General features: G+C 35.7%; 3 protein-coding genes across 3 annotated transcripts in view; 1 reads left to right on the top strand and 2 right to left on the bottom strand.

Annotated features, from left to right (window-relative positions):
- Positions 1 to 217: 217 nt before the first annotated feature.
- Positions 218 to 10,802, bottom strand: LOC128199608 (uncharacterized). Its single transcript, XM_052889832.1, has 5 exons — positions 10,249 to 10,802; positions 7,159 to 7,239; positions 5,974 to 6,150; positions 5,484 to 5,598; positions 218 to 4,906 (listed from the first exon to the last, which is right to left on the bottom strand). The coding sequence occupies exons 2-5, from the start codon at positions 7,229 to 7,231 to the stop codon at positions 4,753 to 4,755; spliced, it is 519 nt and encodes a 172-aa protein (XP_052745792.1). The 5' UTR covers positions 7,232 to 7,239; positions 10,249 to 10,802; the 3' UTR covers positions 218 to 4,752.
- Positions 10,803 to 11,944: 1,142 nt separating this feature from the next.
- Positions 11,945 to 13,685, bottom strand: LOC112044873 (uncharacterized). The gene has a single exon (XM_024080860.2). It carries the CDS (start codon positions 13,523 to 13,525, stop codon positions 12,167 to 12,169), a length of 1,359 nt encoding a protein of 452 aa, XP_023936628.2. The 5' UTR covers positions 13,526 to 13,685; the 3' UTR covers positions 11,945 to 12,166.
- Positions 13,686 to 15,201: 1,516 nt separating this feature from the next.
- LOC112053455 (phenoloxidase-activating factor 2-like) overlaps positions 15,202 to 22,844 on the top strand; it is a 43,735-nt gene continuing 36,092 nt past the window's right edge. The window contains exon 1 of the mRNA XM_052889828.1: positions 15,202 to 15,659. The gene's annotated coding sequence lies outside the window, so the exon portion shown is untranslated. The remainder of the gene's footprint in view (positions 15,660 to 22,844) is intronic.

Genomic DNA, 22,844 nt, shown 5'->3' with positions numbered 1-22,844 from the left:
ATTTGAAAAATTCTTTCACTGTTACCTTTGCTATTCCCAAGTGCAATAGGCTTTTTTATCCCCGTATCCCTACGGGAACAAGAACCACACGAGTGAAACCGCAGTCTGAAAGTAATTAAAAAAACAAAATAAACATTCTATTATTATCTATATGATAAGAATAATAGATATAAGTTTAAACTTAAAGGTATCTTCTGTTGAGAATAAAATTAAAATGTTTTATTTTTTCATAATCGTGTATATTTTCAGCACAATAATATAATATAATTATTTACAATTGCTTTTGTAAAGATTATGTGTATAAAATAATAAACAATTATTTCGAACCGCCATATATTATTGTTTAAATTATTATATTTTATACTGTTTAATAAATAGTGTAACCAGTAACTCCTAGTGATGTACTATTTATGTTTGTATGAATCAAAACCTGGTATTGACAAATTGCCATATTCTACGATCTTTGGTTTTCATCATCTATAAATATCCACTTGACTCCTAAATGGACGACCGGTCGCCCATCGTATCCGTTACGTGACATGTAAAAAAATATAAAGTAAACTAAGGGCAATAGGCGAGCACAGTATCATGCTCCGCGCGATAGAGGAATATAAAGATTTTTTAAATGGCTCACAACGGTACATTAAAACCGCATTCCCTGACTGTCGGCTTCTTCAACGCAGACGGGCTTTTCGATAAAATACTCGCGGGCAGCGAATGGATATTACGTATATTTTTTGATCAAAAAAAATTGCGCTCAGTGGTTAATTAAATCTCCTACTGGCTGACCCGGTAAATGTTGTTTTACCCAATTTACCCTACAAGTCATGGGGTGGACCGCTTTTATCATTTAGGGGTGTTAAAAATTGATGTTGGCTTCTTAGAACCTACCAGATACTTTACTTAAAAATCGGTCAGCATACTTTCATAAAAATCGGTCCAGCCCTTTCGGAGGAGGCCACACGAGAATTTTGTTTTGTTGCCTGGGAAGAGTAATTATTGTCGGTCATAATGTCGTTGTCAGGATCGTTAAGGATTTGTTAATTAGTCATTCACATAAATGGCTTTCTCAGTAACATGGTGAATTCTACCCACTCAAAATGATTTCAAATTCGGCTAAAATAAGCATCCGCTATGGCCTAGTTCGGACTACTTTAGTATTTTAGTCGAGTACGAACGATTATTAGGCGGTAAATCCAAAAATTGTTCGTACTCGACTGAAATACCTTAATTAAATCAATGGCATTGGCTTAAGTCGAAATTTCGATCGGATAATCGTACTGCATCAAAGTATTCATTGTGTGGAAGACACCATAAAGTAAAGATATTACAAAACAATCCTAAATGCTTTAAGCAGTTCATAAACAAATCCTATACAATGGAGTATTGATAATGTGGTTTATTATTAGTGCATATTTAGACGAAAAATTATTTACTAATTTTAATTGTTATAGCTATTTTTTCCATATACATATTATAAGGGAAATATGTGATGGTATAGTAGGTATATATGTAATAAAAATTCATTATTTTCTAATAAGTAACCTAGTTTTGAAATATCAGCAAATAATTTCCTAGTGATAGATTTTGGTAGACATAAGTCTCATCAGGTCTGACATTCGACTTAATAAATACAGTGTGCTCGGCAGTATTTCCTATAACTCTAGAGTTATATTCTTTATGGAAAATTAATTAAAAATGGAATTTAAAAATTAATTAAATCCAGTTTGGATCGTGCCGCGATGCAAGAACCAGCTCATGACTAAGGGCCCCGTATGGGTTCGAAACTAGTCGGGCATACTCCGACCTAATATCACGTGAGTTTTTTGTTTCATAATCAATTAATATAATTAAAAATGTTTAAGGAACATGTGTTCTAAAATGAATATTATCGATTTTTTTTTGCTTTTGTAAATAGATCTTAAAATGTGTTCCTCATATGAATCATTTATTAATGACGTAGCCAAACGTACGTATAATTACGTAGATAAAAGAGTCGAAATTATTTGAATTACTTTGAATGAAAACAAAAAGTTCTTCTTAGTTAAAAAAAATGTTAGTTATGCAGTTCGGCTCCTTTAAGTGAATTCGTCAACATCTAGAAGTTATGAGAAATACCCGAAGCAACCTGTATATCTAGTGAAGAGAAGTAAAAACAAATAATATTAGCGACACCGGGACTATATCAGTTCCATCTCTTTGAGCCTCAGACTAATTACATAAGAACCTGCCTCGGTAGACGTTACCCTGCCAAAGTATTTGCCGTAAAAAAAATATTTTTTTTTTTAAAGAATCGATGATTTAGTTGTAATCGTATTCGTCGTGTAAAGACGTGCGTAAAAATACTTTTTTGTGTAGCTGAATGGTGTAAAAACGGTCAACAACTTCTAGTTTGGTAAAAGATATACACCTAATCAAAGCCTGTCTGCATCAAAAAAAATACAGACTATTTTGTTCGTGAATTAGGGTGCGATACTAGTCCTTATGTAATTATTTTAGAATTTAAATTATCGTGAGTGTTATTCATATTAATTGATTATGAAACACCGCTAAAATTAATATGCTGCATGATCCATAGTTTGGATCGTGCCGCGTTGCAAGAACCAGCTCACGACTAAGGGCCCCGTATGGGTTCGAAACTAGTCGGGCATACTTATGTAATTAGTCTGAGTTTTCGGCCCGACGCAAAGAAAGTTATAGATTCTGGGTTCCATCACTATTGGTCAAAATTCGTCTTTCTTTCGTTTCGAGAGATGGACATGTCGTGATGCAGATTTAAGGCCTAGAGACGGGCGCAAGAAAAGATATCAGTGGACTCAAATAGGGAGTAGATATTTGCTGCGAGAAACTCCAGTATAATATTATTATAACAATAGCAACAAAACTCAACAAATATAACATCAACATGATCTTTGGTCGTTGTTAACTAACCTACAGGTTCTAACTAAAACTAAATGTACGATATGGTAGACTTTATGATAAGATTTGCGATAATGGAACAATTCGAATCTTACTCGTACACACCTTATCGTATATTTTGCGAAAAACTTCTGTGTATACTACTAGAGTACCTAACTGATTGGATTCATCATAGTTTCGGGTTGCATGAACAAATCTGTAACAGCTGGTCTAGCAATATAAACAGAAGTACTTTAATTTTACATTAAATCATATGCGGCGTTACCATGAGTATAGTTTAGCGGCCATTTTTCTTGTCAAAACTGTCAAAAGTCAAATTTAATTAATTTCAATAGGGATGATGACAGTTTTTTAAATTGTATATAAATTAAGAGTATGCTAATAGTAAAGCAATTTTGTAAAAGTAACAGGGTATCTGCGATCATTACTTTCGGAGCTACAGGGAGTTAAAGGGTCAGATTTGCGGCGCTGCCGCGGATCCCTGAAAAACGCCCCATACAAAATGGCATGAACTAATACGTTGTAGGCACTTATGATCGTTAGATTTGTATGGGCGTTAAGACAAAGTTACTAATATCTTTGTTATTTCTGCGTTTATGTTTATAGTCCATATATTAAAAAATGTCACATTTAATGTAAGGAAGCTAAAACTGTATGAATTTTCATCTACTTACGATAAAAGATTTTTAATAGATTTTGAAATTTTATAATCTTATTTATTTTGCAAATATCCAGTCAATCTTTGCTTTTTATGTATAAATTAGTTAACATTGACCTTATTTACCCGAATGTATTATAAAAATCAATATATTCAAACCTAGTCATCATCCCTATTATGTTTAGTTTCTAAGCACATTTGAAACGTAAATATTATTAGGTAATGGTGGCAATAAAAGTAAAAACTTAAAATTAAAGTTACAAAGGTTTCTTGCATTGTGTGTTTTAACATTTTGTAAGTTCCCTAACCTACGTCCCTCTAAGCCGAGGTCCAAGTCTCAAAGGAGATGCCCATAGAGTCGTTGTTTCCACCTATGTCCTTCTAGCCCCTACACCTCAACTTTGGCAGAGCTTCTACAATCGCACCCTTCGGCAACGTCGCTGTCGCAGTGCCAGTCAAATATACAATAAATAAGAAAAACTAAGCTGTCACTCCACTGTGAATCGACCAAAATATGGTCGATGTCAAAATCACCCCAACTGTGTGTCGACCAAAATATGGTCGATTGCGTAGTTTTTTTTATTTTTTACTTTCTTTTGGTGATTTATCCCCTTTTAACCTAACTCTTTAAATAGTTAAAATGTTTCCAAGCAGCATATAACTCTATACAAGATCGAATTTATGCAAAATTAAAAATATTTTAATAACAAGCTATAAATCCAAGTAATTCATGAAAATATGAAAAGAATTCTAAATACACATAAATATTTTTTACCATTCTTGTCTTTTTTAAACTATTTTACAAATATGAAGCGCGGGTAATTGATTTTGAAATTTCAATATTGAAATAATATGGTACAAGTATCCAAAACAATGAAATATTGCAAAATGGCCGCTTACTGTCATAGTATAGTTCTTTTCATGAAAGAAGTCCCCCAGACGCCGCGCTAATGTCAGGTAATTGGCGGTCTTAATGTCATTTGTGTAAGGCGCTGTCAATTTTAGTTCATGTTTTAGCAGCGGGATTCCTTTCAAGAATAGGACTCTAAAACCGCTCCCGAATCTAACTAGGCATGAAAAATTATAAAACTTACGGTATAGACGTATTAAATAATACCTTTTTTATTACGTTTTTACAAAGCAAAATTTATTTAGATGAGAACATTCTGTCTCTGTTAGCTCTGCATTTGTATGAGGGTAGACAACGAAATGAGGGATGAAAACGAAATGAGGGTTAAAATAGAAATGAAGGCTACATTCGAGGTTATTTGGCAGGAAGAATTGCAGGCATCTGCGTCGTTACAACTTTGAAGGCAGCCGTGGACGTATCTAGAACAAGAAAATAACCTTTTTTTATAAATTGACGACCTTTTGACAGCCTCCGTGGCGCAGTGGTATGCGCGATGGATATACAAAACGGAAGATCTGGATTCGATCCCCAGCTGGGCCGATTGAGGTTTTCTCAAGTCAGGTCTGGCTAGTGGAAGGCTTCAGCCAAGTGATTTAGCGTTCCGGTACGCTGTCGTGTAGAAACCGAAAGAGGTGTGGATTTTCATCCTACTCCTAACAAGTTAGCCCGTTCCCATCTTAGATTGCATCATCATTTACCATCAGGTGAGATTGCAGTCAAGGAATTTGAAATTTTTAAAATGGCTCATATGTACTCTGGTGTCACGCATAGGCCGTGGCTATTTAAAATGTCACCAAACAGCGTTATAATATTCAGGTATGAAGGGAATTGACAGTATATTTACTAATTACGGTAGGCTGTGGCTTTACCCTTGAAAATCTACTACTTCCTATTCTTTCTCCATCCAGCTCACTATTATGAGTATTTACAATAAATCAAACTCGACTGATCTCCGTGTCGGTGATCGTCTCGCCCGTGTCATGTGGAACCACTGACCTGTCGTTGTAATAAAACCTGCCGCAGTGCGACATGCGTATGATCTCCGTGTCGGTGGTCGCCGTGCCCGAGTCGAGTCCGCAGCCACGCACGGTGATCGTCTCGCCGGTGTCATCTGGAAACATTTACAAGGAAACTATATTTTTTCCTGACATTAAGTCAAAGCCGAGCCGTGATAGCCCAGCCTGCACCTCCGACGTTTTCAGTTATGTGCATTTTAAGAAACTAAATATCACGTGTCTCAAACAGACAAGGAAAAAACATCGTGAGGAAACCTACATACCTGAGAAATTTCTTAATTCTCTGTGTGTATGTGAAGTCTGCCAATCCGCACTGGGCCCTAACCCTTTTCATTCTGAGAAGAGTCTCGTGCTCAACAATGAGCCGAATATGGGTTGTTAAGTCAAAACCGCCGCTTTTGTCTGTCTGTCTGTCAGTCAGTGTTTTTGTTGACCGGGAATCACGCTGAAACTAATATAGAAATAAGTACCAAACACTCCTGCGATCTTGATACACGAAGTGGCAGGGAAGAGTCCATCCCTCCCCTTCCTCCCCCCCATGCACGGCGACTCCAGGATGTTCAACGAGTGGTTGTTGTGGAAGGGGTCGTCGCACTGCGGGTACTTGCCGTTCATAGACACGCACTTGAAACAGTCTATGCTTGCCGCTGAAACCATAGATTATTGTTTTTTTTTTTAATTCTAACGGGCCCGCTATACTTTGCACGCGTGGAATGTGTACCTTAAAAATTTTTACCAAATTTTGTGACTTTTTTTGATTGACAATTTTTAAAAGCTAGAGTCATTTTCATGAAAGAAGTCCTGCGACTAAAACCTGATCTGAAATTGACAGCACCTTTACCAAATGGCAATGGCCCCATTACGACAATAGCGCCGCGTCTATGGGACTTGTTTTATGAAAAGGACTTTACTTTAATTCAGACGGAGCGTTAGCATTCTTAAACCTTCAATTGAGGTCCTCATATTTACTATTCCATTCCATTTTAAATTCCATTCGCAATTTCGGAATTGAATGAATTTGCAGATTTTACGTCATTTTCGACAATCAGATCTGCGAATAACGAAATCTTTAGCAACGACTGGGGATGATGACTAGGTTTGAATATATTGATTTTTATGATACATTCGGGTAAATAAGGTCAATGTTAACTAATTTATACATAAAAAGCAAAGATTGTCTGGATATTTTCAAAATAAATGAGATTATAAAATTTCAAAATATATTAAAAATCTTATAACGTAATTAGATGAAAATTCTTACAGTTTTAGCTTCCTCACATTAAATGTGACATTTTTTAATAAATGAACTATAAACATAAACGCAAAAATAACAAAGATATTAGTAATTTTGTTAGAACGCCCACACAAATCTAACGATCATTACATTACCTACGACGTCATTAGTTCGTGCCATCTTGTATGGGGCGTTTTTCAGGGATCCGCGGCAGCGCCGAAATCTGACCCTTTAAATCCCTGTAGCTCCGAAAGTAATGATCGCAGATACCCTGTTGCTTTTACAAAATTGCTTTACTATTAGCATACTCTTAATTTATATACAATTAAAAAAACTGTCATCATCCCTATTGGGTTGCAGTTTTTAAATCCGCGAATAGTGAAAACGCGATTAATGAGCTTTTACTGTAACTGATTCTTACCAACTGATATCCACGAAAGAACAACGAAGGTCGTGAGGTAGAGGTATTTACTGCTGCATAGTGACGTCACCATTGCTACTACTGAAAAACAAGTTTTGATTTTTAGTTATTAATAGTTTTACAGTTTGACCACTAAAGTAGAGACAAAAATCGCTCGACAAATAAAAAATAATCCACTAATGTTTGTTATAAATGTTATCGCCGTTTAGTGTTGGAAATAGTAGTCTGTGACGGATATGACGTCACTCGATCTCGTGTTGGCTTCAGTGTGCTCGTGACGTTCGAGCCGTCCACATCTCTTGTTGTGTAATTCTTTATGGGTTAATTGGGATAGTCGGGGAGAGTGACTTGAGTGGAAAAGGGGAGTGTTTGATATCAGTCAAAGGTACATTTAACCCTACACACATCGTTCACAAGTACGTGACTCCACTCAAGGTCATTCTCTGCCATTCTAGGGTCTTAATTTGGTTACAGTTTGATTTGTTAATTAAGTTGTCCTGACAAGTGTTGGGAATCATAACCTTTGTTCGACATTAGTTTTCTTATATTTGTAATCACCTTTTGAGTCCTATAATATAAACTAAATAGTAGTATCTACTTATGTAAAAAAATATTATTACAAGTATCAAACTGAGTTATGCCAATATTTGCACTATAATTTTGGGAATGCCCTCCGATTTTTTTTTAAATTTGTCGGGAGATTTCGGTCTCTATTTTCATTTGCCAAACTAATCGCGACGGTAAATTTCTTAAAATGTACACAACTGAAAAGTTAGAGAGGAAGCATGCCCCGGACCGGATTCGAACCCACACCCTCCGGAATCGGAGGCAGAGGTCATATCACGGCTCAATATGCCTTCCAAACCGCTGGTAGAGTTTTTATAAATTGTCAACCTCGACATTTCAACAATTCTTACTACAGTTCGTGCGCTGTAGCATGGTGCGGGTGACAGTTGCCTGTATTACGTCCATAATACGTACTATTAACGTGAATCGTGGCACACTTTCAATAGTGAAACGAACTGTTACCCGCACCATGCTACAGCGCACGAGCCGTAAACCTACTTTAAATAAATGAATCTTGATTTTAAGTCTGTATACCTAGTTTTACAGAGCCGTGATAGCCCAATGGATATGACCCCTGCTTCCGATTCCGGAGGGTGTGGAGGGTTCGAATCCGGTCCGTGGCATGCACCTCCAACATTTCAGTTGGGTGCAAGAAATTAGATATCACGTGTCACAAACGGTGAAGGAAAACATCGTGAGGAAACCTGCATACCAGAGAATTATCTTAATTCTCTGCGTCTGTGAAGTTTGCCAACCCGCATTGGGCCAGCGTGGTGGACGGCTTAAATATATTATATGAATCCACTGAGAATGATGAATATCTTGCGGCACGGCATTCCAGTCAGAAAAAAATGGGTTTCTACGCGGGCAAAGTGGCAGGCTTTTGCTAGTTCGTCAATGACGTTAGGTGTTTGACAAGAATACTTCAACAGCTTGTCGAAATTCCCACGGGGGTAAAGTATGGGTTTTAAAACAAACAACCGAAACACATGTGTTCCAAATAATTGTCGTAGTGCGTGTGAATTTTAAAATGTGGCAATAATTTATGATATACTTACTAGCAGAAGCCTCTGACTTTGTCCATGTGGAAAACAATTTAAACTAGATCGTCGTTATCAACCCATATTTAAAGTAACTTGTTGTACTTTGTCGTAGTAAAGTAACTTGTTGTACTTTGTAAAGTTGTATTTTAGTAATGATTTTAAACTTATTTCGTGGTTGTTCATTATGAACGTTATTTAAACGGGTACATACCACGATAAGACGACGAGATTTTTATTGTCGATATTTCGACCCAGTTGCATGGATCGTGGTCACGACGGGACTGAAGTTACGAGATGAGAAGTGAAGTCAGCTGTTAGGGGCAAAATCGGGTTCCACTCGCTGGCTAGTTTGAAATCATCTTCCCGAGTGGAACCCGGTGGTAGAATTGTGCAAACCAAGAGGGCGCCGCGATACGCATAATAACCAAAGCGATGTCGTGAGTGTGGTTTGCCTAAACAGCCAAAAACGCGAGGTCGTTGAAAAAAGAAAAAGAACTAGAAAGAGGGTAGATCGATTCTGTCCCTAACAGGTGACTTCACTTCTCATCTCGTAACTTCAGTCCCGTCGTGACCACGATCCATGCAACTGGGTCGAAATATCGACAATAAAAATCTCGTCGTTTTATCGTTGTATTTTAGTGTCAATCACACTAATATTATAAAGGCGAAAGTTTGTGTGAAAGTGTGTAAGTATGTTTTTTTCTCCTTTACGCTGCAGCTACTGAAGCGATTTGGCTGAAATTTGAAAATGGAAATAGATTTTACTCTGGATACACATAGGCTACTTTTCATCCCGGGAAAATCCATGGTTCCCGCGGGATTGGTGAAAAACTGAATTCCACGCGGACGAAGTCGCGGGCGTCCACTAGTGACTATTATTATAAATTAACGACAAAAAACGCTTGAAAATCAAATGTATTATTACATGACTGGCTACTTATAGTTATATCTATTGTTAAATGGTGATAAACTAAAAAAGAAAAACCTGGCTGAGTTTGTTGTGGGCTCTTTTCGGACCAAGACGCTTTTGGAACCCTTGTAAATTAAATTTTTAGTTTTCGACTAATTATTGTCACCATTATCATATATTAATAATACCTGACGTTTCGAAAGTGCTAGTAAATTATGCCTAAATTGAAATAAATTAATATTATTGAATCTATTTTATTGTAATAAAATAAAATAAATACAAGACTACTTTAATGGACTACCTTGATACTTACAGAAATTCAAGAATTTCAATATTTATTCTATTTATTTCTGTACCAAAAACCACATCCGTTCAAACTTCAAAACTTTTGACGTAATCGAGTTTATCATACATTCATACATCACTAAGTTTCGCATAATATGTTATTAATAGTTGCATGATGTTTTTTGTAATGTATTAATTTATAAATACTGACTATATTATAATTATAAAACATTTACAGTTCTAAACATCAAAGGGCATGACATGACGAAAACAAAATTACCATACCTCGATTTTGGTAACAACCCTAATCAATACAGGTTGATTTATTGACGACCACTAACACTAATACACCTTGTTTTAAAAAAAGAACATTATCACTTTAAAAAAAAAACTAGTCAACAGATAAAATGTAAACTAAATGTAAATGGAATTGCAAGAATTGTTATTTTGTATGGAAATATATAAACGAGGCGACGATTTAATGGTTTTCCCACGAACTGTATCGTATTCGCGTCGCTTTCGGATTATTGACTGAAGTCTGAAACTGAAGCGCTTTGAGCTTTTCTTCAGTGTTGCCATAACACGGAAGCTTTCATATTCTACCAAATGGGATTTATTTTTATGACGGCAATAGACAAGTTAGGAGTCAATTCTACGTAATAATAATAAGTAGATTTATGAGACCTCGTTGCTACTTGCTAGTCTTGCTACCTTTCTCTATGTATCTAAGCTTGCTACACTCAAGCGAAACTCACTGTGCAATATTTATAAACAAACAAATTGATAATGAGGGTATACTCAGTCATTTTACACGAAATAATAATTTTAATCATTATTTGGTGGCTTTATAGACTAAAAGTCAATGGTTCACAATTTTACAGGGAAGGAACTGTATACCATTCGTATTTCGTTTTAGATTTTCTGGGTAATTTTAAAAGAGATGGTGTTAGAACTACTTGTAAATCCGTATGGTAATCGATTTTATGAACTAACTAGCGGACACCCGTGGCTAACCCTACACTATCCCCACCCCTACCTTACTCCTACCCTACGCTACCCCTATTCCTTCAATTTTTTTTTTGTCCTAAGAAATTTTTCCTGATAAACACATCAAAAAATAAAAATGATAGTGAAATCGGACCAGCCGTTCACGCGTGATGGCGTGACCAAGGGATATATGGATTAATTTTTATATAATAAATAGATATATATATATAGATTTAGCGAATTCAGTTTTACACATACCCATGAACCATGGATTTCTTCGTCATCAAAATACACTTCAATTTTATTTATATGTACCAGGTACCTATTGATGTAGGTTAGGTACTTATATTTAAGTAAATAAATAATAAATCATAAGAAAAAGAAAAAAAAACATGCAGAACAATTGGTTCAAATAATTTGAAATTTCCCTCCTATATGGGTTGAAAATGTTTAGTCTGTAATTTTTAATTTAAATGGAGACAAAAAGCTAAAAAGATGACTTTCGCGTGGAAAAAGTGATTAGTTAAAATAATAGTTTAAAAAACTAAAAAACACGCTTTTATCACGCACTAAAAATTACAAATAGAGTGTTTACGTTTACCTGACAGCAAACCCTTACATTTAGGGCTGCGTTTCAAATAGTCTGTCCGCCATATTGGATTTAAGTCACGGACTATTTTTTTCGTATTTCTGACAGCAAATCCTTTCATTTGATATCCATAACATGGGGGTGGATTTCTAACAGCCAGTCCGCCATCTTGGGGAGGCCGCCATATTGAATTTGTAATGACTGGGGAGTGGGTCAAATTAAGATTCAAGTTACAAGTGAAGCTTATTTATGGTTGTTATTAAGAAAATCACTTAGGCTCACAGAATTAAAAATGTCTTCATAGAAATAAAAAGAAAAGTTGTATTCTAAAATAAATTGATTTATTATTTCTATTATGTCTAAATTATCTCAATTAACGCTTAAAATTATAATAAACAAAACCAATTGCAATTTAAAATGTTTTCATATTATTGTCCATACAAAAAATAACATTTATATTAAGGCCACCCAAAGGGTTTTGCTTATAAAATTGATATTTCAAAATAATTAATGTCCATTTTAAAAAAGTATTCTTTGAATGTTTAACTATTAGGTAACATTCAGTCCTATAATAATAATAATAATATGGCACATACAGTAACATGTTTATAGTATATTATATACATACTATTTACTTATATCAGTACATTCAAATTTACTGACATTTACAATAAGCTGATACTCTGAATTATAATCTATGATACTGAAAGGTTTGTAGAGTTTAAAAACATTGAATTGTTCTAAATTGTTGCAATTCATATTTAAATTATTAATTACAATGACATATTTCTTCTCCATTACATCTATAACTTGTAATACATAGCAGCCATATTGAAAAGTAACATTTTGAATATGGAATGCAGTGAAGTTGTCATTGGGTATTACAAAATTCGAGTTAGCTGCTAAAAATCTTTCATGCTGCCATAGACTAATGTTAGCTTTTTGTTTTTTTAATAAAGAATTGAGACGATATGCCAGTCCGCCCTTTTTGTATCGAACCTTCTTAGATTTATATTCACGAAACTCAAAACTTCTCAAACTATCTGATGATGACCTATTTTCTAACATTACAATCTCAGGTAAATGTTTAGCTTCAGTTTGAGAGTTGATTATTTCAATTTCTTCACTGGTTTTAGAAGTTTCTTTTGGTGAAGTATCATATTCACTTATGGACTGTAGCGATGGGGTTTCAGAACTAAAATGCCCATCAAAATATGACTTAACCCTCTCAAGCAATCCCACACTTGACATTTTACTTGACAATGTATCATTTAAATTTTTATCAAATGTTATTTCATCCTCCAGTGGAATATTATGGTTTAAGACTTTATTTTCATTATTTACTATATCTTGTGTGATGTTGTTGTGAAACTTTATAGAATTATTTTGAATTATAGAGTCTTTAGGTCTTGATTTTTTTGTATTTTTACTACAATTCAATACTGGAGATTTACTTCTCGCACTTTCTTTATTTATCGGTTTAATTTCAATGTTATTATTGTTGCTAAAAAGTTTTTTTCGAACTCTGGGCGAGACTTTCGGAGATTCAAGCTTTAAGTCTATAATAGGACTTCTGCTTGCAGTAGTTTCTATACAAGTAGACTTTTTACTGTTACAAGCTAATATAGGCGAGTTTAATACCTTCTGCATAGGTGCAAAATATTGCTGACGTTCTGTTAAAATAGGTGATAAATTAGCTTTCTGTAAAATAGGTGACTTTGCACAATTTCTTTCACTTTTATCTTCCAAAGACGTGTTAACAAAGGTAATATTTAAAGGGCACGTGTTTGTTGAGATTTTCTTTCTTCTTTCGCCCCGTTTCCTCTTCCTATTTACAGTTTGCTTAACTCTTGTAAAGTTTTCATTGAAATATTTATTTTCGTAGTCACTTGAATCACTGGATGACCAAACGATCTCTTCGGAGTTTTCTTGAGAGTTTAACAAGTGAAATTTAGATTTGAAATCACTTTCCGATTGATTTTTCATTGTGACGTGAGATGAGTAATACAAAGTACGATCATCACTTGAAAATTTTATGAAAATTTAAATTAAAATCGGCTAAAATCTATTAATAAAATTATTTTATTACTATTACTATTTACTATGTATTGTACATGACAGAAAAGAAAAAAAATAAAAAAAACAAAACAATCTAATCAAAAAATTATAAAAAGTTGTGTACATGAATGCCAACATTGAGATTATTACGAATTGTAAAGCTTAGTATACACAGTACTGTAAACTGGGGAACTGTCAGGGGTCTATGAGGTGGATTGGGACAAAACTCAGGACTTTATTGTGACAGTTTTTTACAAATTCCTCGGGAACCATGGATTTTTCGGGATAAAAAGTAGGCTATGTGTTAATAATATATCTCAATTTCAAATTTTAGCTAATTTAACTCAGTAGTCGAGGTGTGAAAGAGTAACTAACGTTCATATCATCAAAATCATCAGTTTTCGCAAATCTCAGGAAACTATGTTTTTTTTCCGGATAAAAAGCCTATGTGTTAATCCAGAGTAAAATCTATTTCCATTCTAAATTTCAGCCAAATCGCCTCAGTAGTAGCGGCGTTAAAGAGTAACAAACATACAAACAAACATCCATCCAAACAGTTGTAGCGTGTAGACTAGAATTAATTAAACGTGTAAGTTAGCTGTTAGCGAATGTAATAAAATGACGTAGTCCTAATGTAAACAATATGGTACAGACACGCATCTCGCTGTCGAGTTTAGATCCATGTAAGATAGTCGATCAGTAAAGCTCCTAACGAGAACACGCCTTTTATTTAAATGACATCTAACCGAACATATTATAACCGGCAAAGAGGTAACCCCGATGGCAAACATCCATACAAATTTTCGCGTTTATAATATTAGTAAGATATACACAATATACACGTATATATAATTTCTGTAGCTCTATCTTTATATTATATATACATTATATTAATTTCGTTAGTAAATCATGGTTTTTAATCAAAAACTAAACATTACTCCAAAAACTGAAAGGCTAAAACTAGTGAACTTATTACGTTTGACGAAATGGCACAGATAACCTAAAGAGTTAAAGACCACGATGGCGGACAGCATTTTCGGGCGTTTAACCAAAGTTTAATTTACAACTAACAATTAGAGTTAGAGTATTAAAGTCACAAAAAATAAAATGTATTTTTTACGATCTAATAGAAACCATATGAAAAAAACCAAAAAAATTGTCCTTTGGCAACCTTTAAATTAGACTAACTAATCTTCAGTCTCTGAATTTCAAACCCATTAAAATCCCCCAGAAAACCTAGTTAGATGTTTTTTTAGGAATAGGTACATTTACAGCCAGAAATTAATGCAATTTCAAAATCTAAATTCTAATGGTTAAAAATATTCTATGATGTGAAATTAGCCTAATATATTTTTTTAATACCCGATATACCCGATACCCGAATACTGCTACGGAATACTGTGTTTTTGTTGGATTTTATAAAAGGATCTAAGAATAGCTCATGCACATTCTTTATTAAAATATCTCATTAATAAATAATGAATTCTTAAATATTGTAATAATTGATTTTATTATCCTCAAAAACCTAGAATCCATGACCTCTGTTAAAACAGTAGTAGTTTATGTTGGCACCATTGACACCGTTCATGTTATTGTGCCAACTTCACGTCAGTGTGCTCTCAAAACAAATACGTATACTGCATGCTGTATACAATATTGTGCGCCTTGTTCATCTATGCGTTTTGAGTCTTCTATTTGCGACATATTAAGCGTTATTTCGTACTAGAATCCTAGAGGATTTGTGCATTAGTCCATTTAGCTCGTATTTTCGCCCCAAAGTCCCGTCCAGAGCCGGTTGTCGTCGCAACAATGGAAGTAGATCGCGTCGCATCGGACTCTGAAAACGTGGCGGCGGACGAAAAACAAGTCGAGGTCGACGGAGCTGGGGACGCGGCCGCCTCGCAACCGGAGAAATTGCGTCGCAAAAACAAGAAATACTCCCGTAGCAACAGCAAGGAAGCCGCCGCACCTGTTACTGGCGTCAGCTCGTTTCCGAAGTATCGCAGCTGGAAGAATAGCCGCCGACCGCGCAATGGGCACGGCAGGGGCTTGCCTAAGAAAGGTAAGTCCTAACTAACAATTGAGATAAAAATACACTGTTTTTGTAAAGAACATTCCAGACAGGCGGTACATTGTTAATTCAGCTGCATTTCCGATGTATTTACATAAGTTTTCTTACATTTACGCAGCCGGCATTGCATAAATATTTTGGTGTGCTATGTAGGTATGTTCATATATAGGCTATGGGTTATATGTTGCGACTTGCGGCATTTTGAAGGTCACCCCACGATTCTGCGCAATATCAATTTGAGGGGAGAGGCGCTTGTTTTTCAATGTCCATTACGGTAGGTCAATAATACTAATCGCCATAAGATAGTTGAATGACTCGTTACGTAATCAATGATTGTAAACAGCTTTCGACGTTCAAGGCTATTTTAGGCCCGTTTTGGCCCCAACTGACGATGTTATTAATTACACTCGATCTACAAAGTCATTAAGTAATTTGAGCTATGCATTAACTGCTGTTATTTTCGACTTCTATTGATATTTTATTAAATGCAAATGTAAGCTTCTGTTTGTTACGCTTTCGCGTCACAATTAAACACCATAAAGAATTAACAACTGTTCTCTTGGGAATACAGTAAAAAAATATAGCCCATGTTACACTCTGACTATGAAACTTTCCTTTGGTGAAAGAATTTTTAAAATCATTTTAATAGGTTAGATGTGAAAACAAAACAGACATTCAAACAAAGTTAATTGCTAATATTAATTTACTAGCAAGCAATTCGTCCGGCTTAAAGTTCAAGAGTTGATGCAATGAAAAGATAGGCTAGACATTGAAACCTTCGTGGGAAAAATCCGAGAGTTAATGTGTAGTTTAGTCAACATAGATATTAGTAAAAAAGGATATTATGAAAAGATGGCGATCAATGTATTTTTAGACCAACTTCCGCCATCATTAGCTTTAAGTGTTCACGTGCAGGACATCGAAACATTAGAACAAACCACCATAGACAAGGACTGCCCTGAATTTACTCGTCAGCAATCCATAAAACTGGTTATGTCGCAAAACAATGTATCGTACATGGAGGCAGCATCTTAGTTCCCTCCTGTTCGTACCTTGTATTCAGAGATAGCAAAAGAAATGCCTTCGTCCTCCCTCCATCAAGATCTCAACATCCGTCAACAACATCATATCGCCAGACGATATTCTGCTCACCTCGACCCCGTGCACTCTGGGGAAAGGGCAAGATAAAAGAGCTCATCAGAATATTGTTGGTGAATGTTTCTCATCCCAACCAAATGGTTGCGCTCTCAATAAAATGTTGATGCTCCTTCTCGGGGTAGAATTTTAGGAATTTTATCTGAATTTTTAGTAAATATAGCTCCTTGTAGCGAAATCCATCTACCGCCCAACGTTGCCCATAACTTAACCCAACTTTTTAAAATCCTTAATAATGGACCTAACAACTTTACTTCAATGGAACTGTAAAAGCCTACGTTCTAAAAAACATGAACTAATTTCGCTCATAAGTCAGCATAACCCTGTCATTGTTGCTGTCTCAGAAACATGGCTGATTCCCATATGTTGGTTGTCCATGATTCTCGTATTCGGGTTCCACGTTTCTCTAGCTTGCGGGACGACAGGGATAACGGTAGTGCTGTTAGTGCCATCCTTCTTCCTCCCCACAGTCAACAGTTTAATGCTGTAGCTGTTCCTAGTCTACATATTTCTTTTGTCTCTATTTATCCCTCACCCTTTTTCTTCTGTTTTTCCTGAAATTCAATCTATCCTATCTTCTCTTCCCAGTCCGGTCATAGTCATGGGTGACTTCAACACTCACCATGTTATGCCAATAAGGGGTTTGCTCCTCTGCTGATGATATACTGGATTTCTGTCTTGAAGCAGAAATTCTATGCATGAGCACAACGCGTCAGGCGTTATAAAGAGCGTATAGACCGATATCATCAGAATAGGATCTTCCAAAGTGACCAATGGAAAATGTACAGGAACTGGTAACGATCCAGTGTTTGTGTGATAAATTGGGAACCTCTGACTTCTGATGCTATGTCAGACTTATGGCGTTACATCTGGTCGGCCCCCGTAGGCCATGTTGAAGGCGATGGGATGAGCGCTGGCACGGAAAAAGTGCAATGGTGGAACAAACGGATCCGATAACCATCACAACGGAAAATGTAAATTGAACCATTCGACCGACTTAAAACTGGAAATGCCCAGGTTCGGATTGCAAAAGTTCTGGTAAAAATTAAAAAAATGCCACTGTCACTGGATCGTTACCGACATTTATAACAATTAAGTAAATTTTTCGACGATTCCTGATCTACGACCATCCACGTCATCATAGCTGCACTGGCTTGCTTTCAATTGCATTTTGAACTCAATTTACTACGTGATACGTTCTATTTTTTTGTAACTACATAATTTTACTATTATGCCACTAAACTTGCGTTGCTTGCGTTGCGAATCGAAGGAATTAATAAAATGTTCGCTCTGCGCTTCAATTAGATTGGAAAAACCGCAAGATTATGAATATTACCAAAGAAAAGTTGTATGCGATAGGCATTTTAAAGAGCAAGACAAAAACCGCAACAATCGTCTGAACTCTATGGCAGCAGTACCATCACTCCATCTACCAGCTAATTTTAATTTATTGCCTATAAACAGACACCGAAGAAACCTAATGGACGTTGATTCACCTTAACAGAAAAGGTGTTATCTCTATCGATATATAAAATAAGTCCTAAAAACTACAACCTGATATCGAAATTCTTTAAGTTACCATAGACTAGAACTCTAAAGAGCCTACTAACACAGAAGAAGAAAAAAAAAAAACAAAACCGTGTTTTTTAAAGATTAAGGAAACTGTTAAACATTTGAGTTGAGGAATAACAAATAATATTGTGACAAAAGATTTAAAATATTTTGACGCGGATCGTAAAGAAGAAAAGATTATAAAATAGGATAACTATTCTTCTACAAAAATTAACAGATGAACATATATATCGAGAAAAAATAAAAAAATGAAGGTTAAAACGGCGGCCCAAATATACAGCCATAGCATCGCCATCGTCACGGAACAGTCGACCGCTAGAGGCGAGGTACCACAGGAATGTAGAAATATTATTCCATTCACGAAAATGATAGACAATCTATTAGACTTTTTAAACAGCAGCACTTTTCATGTACCTAATGGTAAAATATATAGAGGTTGTGTAAAAAGAAACTCAACACACCATAAATTATGGAACGATGCCATTAAAATGCTTAATTTACAAAAGTTGTAAAATGTAATAACAATAACAAAATTAGATTTGTTGAAACATCCAAAGTAATACAAAATTTAATATAAACGATTTAGGGAATTAAAAGCTTATGGAATCTTTGGTCTTGTAAATATTCATTTGATGTTCACAAGAAATTTCAATGAGAACCCACTGGAAAACTTTTTTGGAAATGTTAAAGGTCTTGGTAATAAAAATACGCCAGATACAGTAGCCTTTGAAAGGGCACACAAATCTTTATTGTTGAATAACTGACAAAATGTTTAACAAAAGTGGCAAAATCTTGTAAAGATTGTAGGACTCCAGGCCAATATTTGGTCATTTTTTTACAGAGAAATAAGTTTACTGATATACCAAATGACGGAGTGAAAAATATAGGGCGAAACAAAAAGAGCGTGGAATTTGCTTCCAGTCAATCGACAAACTTATTCCTTAATAGTCCGATTCTTAAATTAGCTAAATACCAAGCCATAATCCCGACATACAACGTAACTGGCATGAGTCGAGTAAGGGGAGTCCCTACAGACTGGCACATGGAGGAATTTGTTGCATCTTTAGAATTGCCGACAGGTTTTGGTAAAGTACTGAAAACTCATAGACTAAACCGCAAAGCGACCAGTGGTGATGGGATAGAAAATCTCAATCCAGTTAGTGGTTCTTACTTTTAGGGGTCAAGTCCTCCCAAAAATTTTTTTTCATTTTACATTTCCCTACCAGTAGAAACATATAAGTATCCCACGATACAATGTCTGAGCTGTTGACGTTTTGGCCATATTCGCACTCAGTTCAGATCAAAGCCCAGGTGTAACAGGTGTGCGCAACCCCACACTGAAGATTCGTGTGAGGTGACTAAAGAAAAATCTACATGCCTATATTGCTCAGGCAACCTTTTTGCCTCGGACAAGGATTGCCCGGAGTTTACCAGACAGCAGGATATCCAACATATAATGTCCCAAGAAAACATACCTTATATAGAAGCGGCATCTCTCTTCCCCCTGTCCGCAGATCTTACGCAGATAGGGCAACTTGCCCATCATCCTCTCCACTTCACTCTAGGAACGCTCCACGCCCTAGTCTCTCCCCGTAAATCATACAGAGAAACTATCCTTCTTTCCCCTCGTTATCGTGCCCCCTTAGGTAAAAGATACGACAAACAAGCTCATGCATCCTTTGTGAACACTCCTTTATCATCCCTTCCCAATCCCTTCCTGGACCGAGGGTTGTGCCCTCAGGTCCAACCAAAATTCAAAATGATTTCCTTTCATATCAAGGAAATATGAAGGAGCTATATGAATGGAGGATCGAAATTTTTAGTTAGCATTGTCTCAACTCAACTGTTTAATATTCTTAAAAATGGCCCCAACAGCAATACTTCAATGGAATAGCCAAAGTATTAGACCAAAAACATGACTTAATATCAATTATTAACCAGAATAAACCTGTCATTGTTGCCATCTCGGAGGCAAAAAAAAAAAATCTTTCACTGAAGTGTCTTTATAATATGTTACGTCAAACGTCAAAGGCATTCTTCTTCTATATCTTCTTTCTTCTCTATGGCACTTTGTACTGCGATTGTAGGAGCCATGAGATCCTCCCCCAATGCAGCTTTGATGGTAGAGTGTGTTGTTACCCCCTTAGATCTGCGGATACAAGTGAGTTCACACCCCCTATTACCATATTTAGACTCTTTATCACAAAAGGTTAATAATGACAACAACTGGGTAAATAAGGATCCCCCTAGACTTGTTAGAAGTTATAGGATATGCAAAACATAATTGTAGCTTTGATGCAATTATCTTTAAAGCTAACGTCTGATTAGACCTTGGTATATCCAAGAATGATAGAGAAGCAAATAGAAAGCTTTATGAAGACTTAGGAGAAAATGGATGGGATGGACCTTAATGTTTACTGATGCCTCTAGATTAACAACCAATGGAAATGTAGGCTCAGCCGTGTGGATACCTAGGTACAATGTAGTTCTCTTATTTAAAAATCCATATCAGACATCAGTGTTCACTGTAAATAATATTTTTTTGTAAATAGATCATAATATGTGTCCCTTATACGCATCCTTATAATTATGACGTAGCCAGACTATAAAATTTTAAAATGCACTGATAGATAAAGGCGTTGTTACATGGATAGTTGGAATAATTACTTTATTAATAATTATGAAGTTCTTCAAGGTGTTGACAAGTCCGCTTGTAGGAGCGGACTTGTCAACACATTGAAGTTATGGGAAATACTCTCCAGCACCTGTATAACTCTAAAACTCAATGCCGTTACAATGAAGATTCAAGTCATTACTATATCTTCCGATATCCCCATATAACAAATGGTTTCAGAAGTGGCTCATTTCAAAGTGGTCCAATACTCAAGTCAAACACATAAAGGAAACGAAAAAACTGCTTGCACGTAGTGATGTCGGCACGGGCAAAGAACAAGAATATGAAAGTAGGTCACAATCAAAAAGAAATAACCTCAGCCAATATCGAACCAATGGTTTAACAGGAATTTGGCAATAAATTGAAAAATAATTCACAATATTTCTAAAGGCAAGTCGAATGTTGGAAAAGGCTGATGACAGAAAAGTGGCTATTTGTTACACTTTATTGAAAGTATTGATAGTTGGAATTTTCATACACTTTTAACGTAGACTTTGAGAAGCTCACATTCAACGAATTGGTAGAAGTATCAGGACTATTTTGTTCCAAAAAGAAATGAATGTTATTTTACACGAAATGGCAATGAAAGTCTAGAAGATTTCCTAACCATCTTAATAAATAAAAGCAAGTCTTGCGATTTTGGCAATTTAGAAGAGAGGCTGGTAAATAAATTCATGAAAGCTTTTAACATGTCCGTGAAAGGTTGCTGCTTGAAGATGAATTAACACTAGAAAGGGCTAGGAATTTGTCAAAGAGCACTGCTAGATCTCATCCAGCCGGGCTAGCATGGGCAAGGGATAAAATTTTTATCCACCCATTATATCCACTGACTAAGGATATAAATCCACCCGTCATAGCATGACCACAAGGAAAAGACAAATTAATCCCCGATTGACATTACGCGTGGAGATCTTTTCCTCCACTATGGCATATGGAGTGGATAAAATGATATACTTTGGGACTTTTGACATTTAAACGCGATAAATTTATCCCTGTGAAGTTGATGTGGGGATAAAACTTTACTTAAAAAAACAATTATGTCTCGCATGTTTTGGTCTTTAACAATTGCTTCGCAATATGGTGTAGGGTAGGGGTAGAATCTGCTTTTTGTTACTTCTTTGTCTGAATAAAACCAAATATATGATTATTTAACTAAAAGATTTTATATTAGGTACATTTTGTTTTTATATAAAACAACTCACTTTTTGAAATTCATTTTTTCTACTAATATTAGTCTTAAAACACCGTTTACTATAGATACCTACTACAAACCACCGCAAAAAACAATCACCAAACAAAACAATGCCAACAGAAAACAGATAAATAATATGCACAAAATAACCAAATATTATCAAATTTACGTTTATTTCGGACTATTGATATACCTAATGCCAATTTATAAGTTATCTACAAATGGGTGGACAAGTCTTTCCCTCCGTTTATCCACCGGGGATAATATATCCACCGGCGTGCCCATGCGCGGTGAGTGGATAAAACGAGTGTGGGGGGATAAACATTTTATCCTCTCCCGTGGATAATTTTATCCCTTGCCCGTGCTAGCCCTGCAGGAGAGTTCAAGGAGTCTACTAATGTATTTCATCAACGCCAGTCATTTAATCAGTCTACAGCCACATCACAGTCAAGGGGAAGGTCACAGTCAGTTTCAAGGTTAGTTTTCAGAAAGAAAAACCTGCACACGGCGAGGTCAAATTCATCGGTTCAAATGTCCTCCATAGTATGCAGAATGCGGATGGTGTTTTTTAAGAGGGCATTAC

The sequence above is a fragment of the Bicyclus anynana genome, chromosome 26, assembly GCF_947172395.1.
Source record: "Bicyclus anynana chromosome 26, ilBicAnyn1.1, whole genome shotgun sequence".
Classification (NCBI taxonomy): domain Eukaryota; kingdom Metazoa; phylum Arthropoda; class Insecta; order Lepidoptera; family Nymphalidae; genus Bicyclus; species Bicyclus anynana.
Note: the sequence above shows the minus strand (reverse complement) of the source record. Positions and strands in the feature narration are given on the sequence as shown.

Coding starts and splice junctions, on each gene's coding strand:
- LOC128199608 (XM_052889832.1), bottom strand. CDS start 7,231: ATGGTGACGTCACTATGCAGCAGTAAATACCTCTACCTCACGACCTTC. Junction 5,599..5,973: donor CAAGATCGCAGGAGTGTTTG/GTACTTATTTCT, acceptor AAATGTTTCCAG/ATGACACCGGCGAGACGATC. Junction 4,907..5,483: donor AGGTTTTATTACAACGACAG/GTCAGTGGTTCC, acceptor TTCTTGTTCTAG/ATACGTCCACGGCTGCCTTC.
- LOC112044873 (XM_024080860.2), bottom strand. CDS start 13,525: ATGAAAAATCAATCGGAAAGTGATTTCAAATCTAAATTTCACTTGTTA.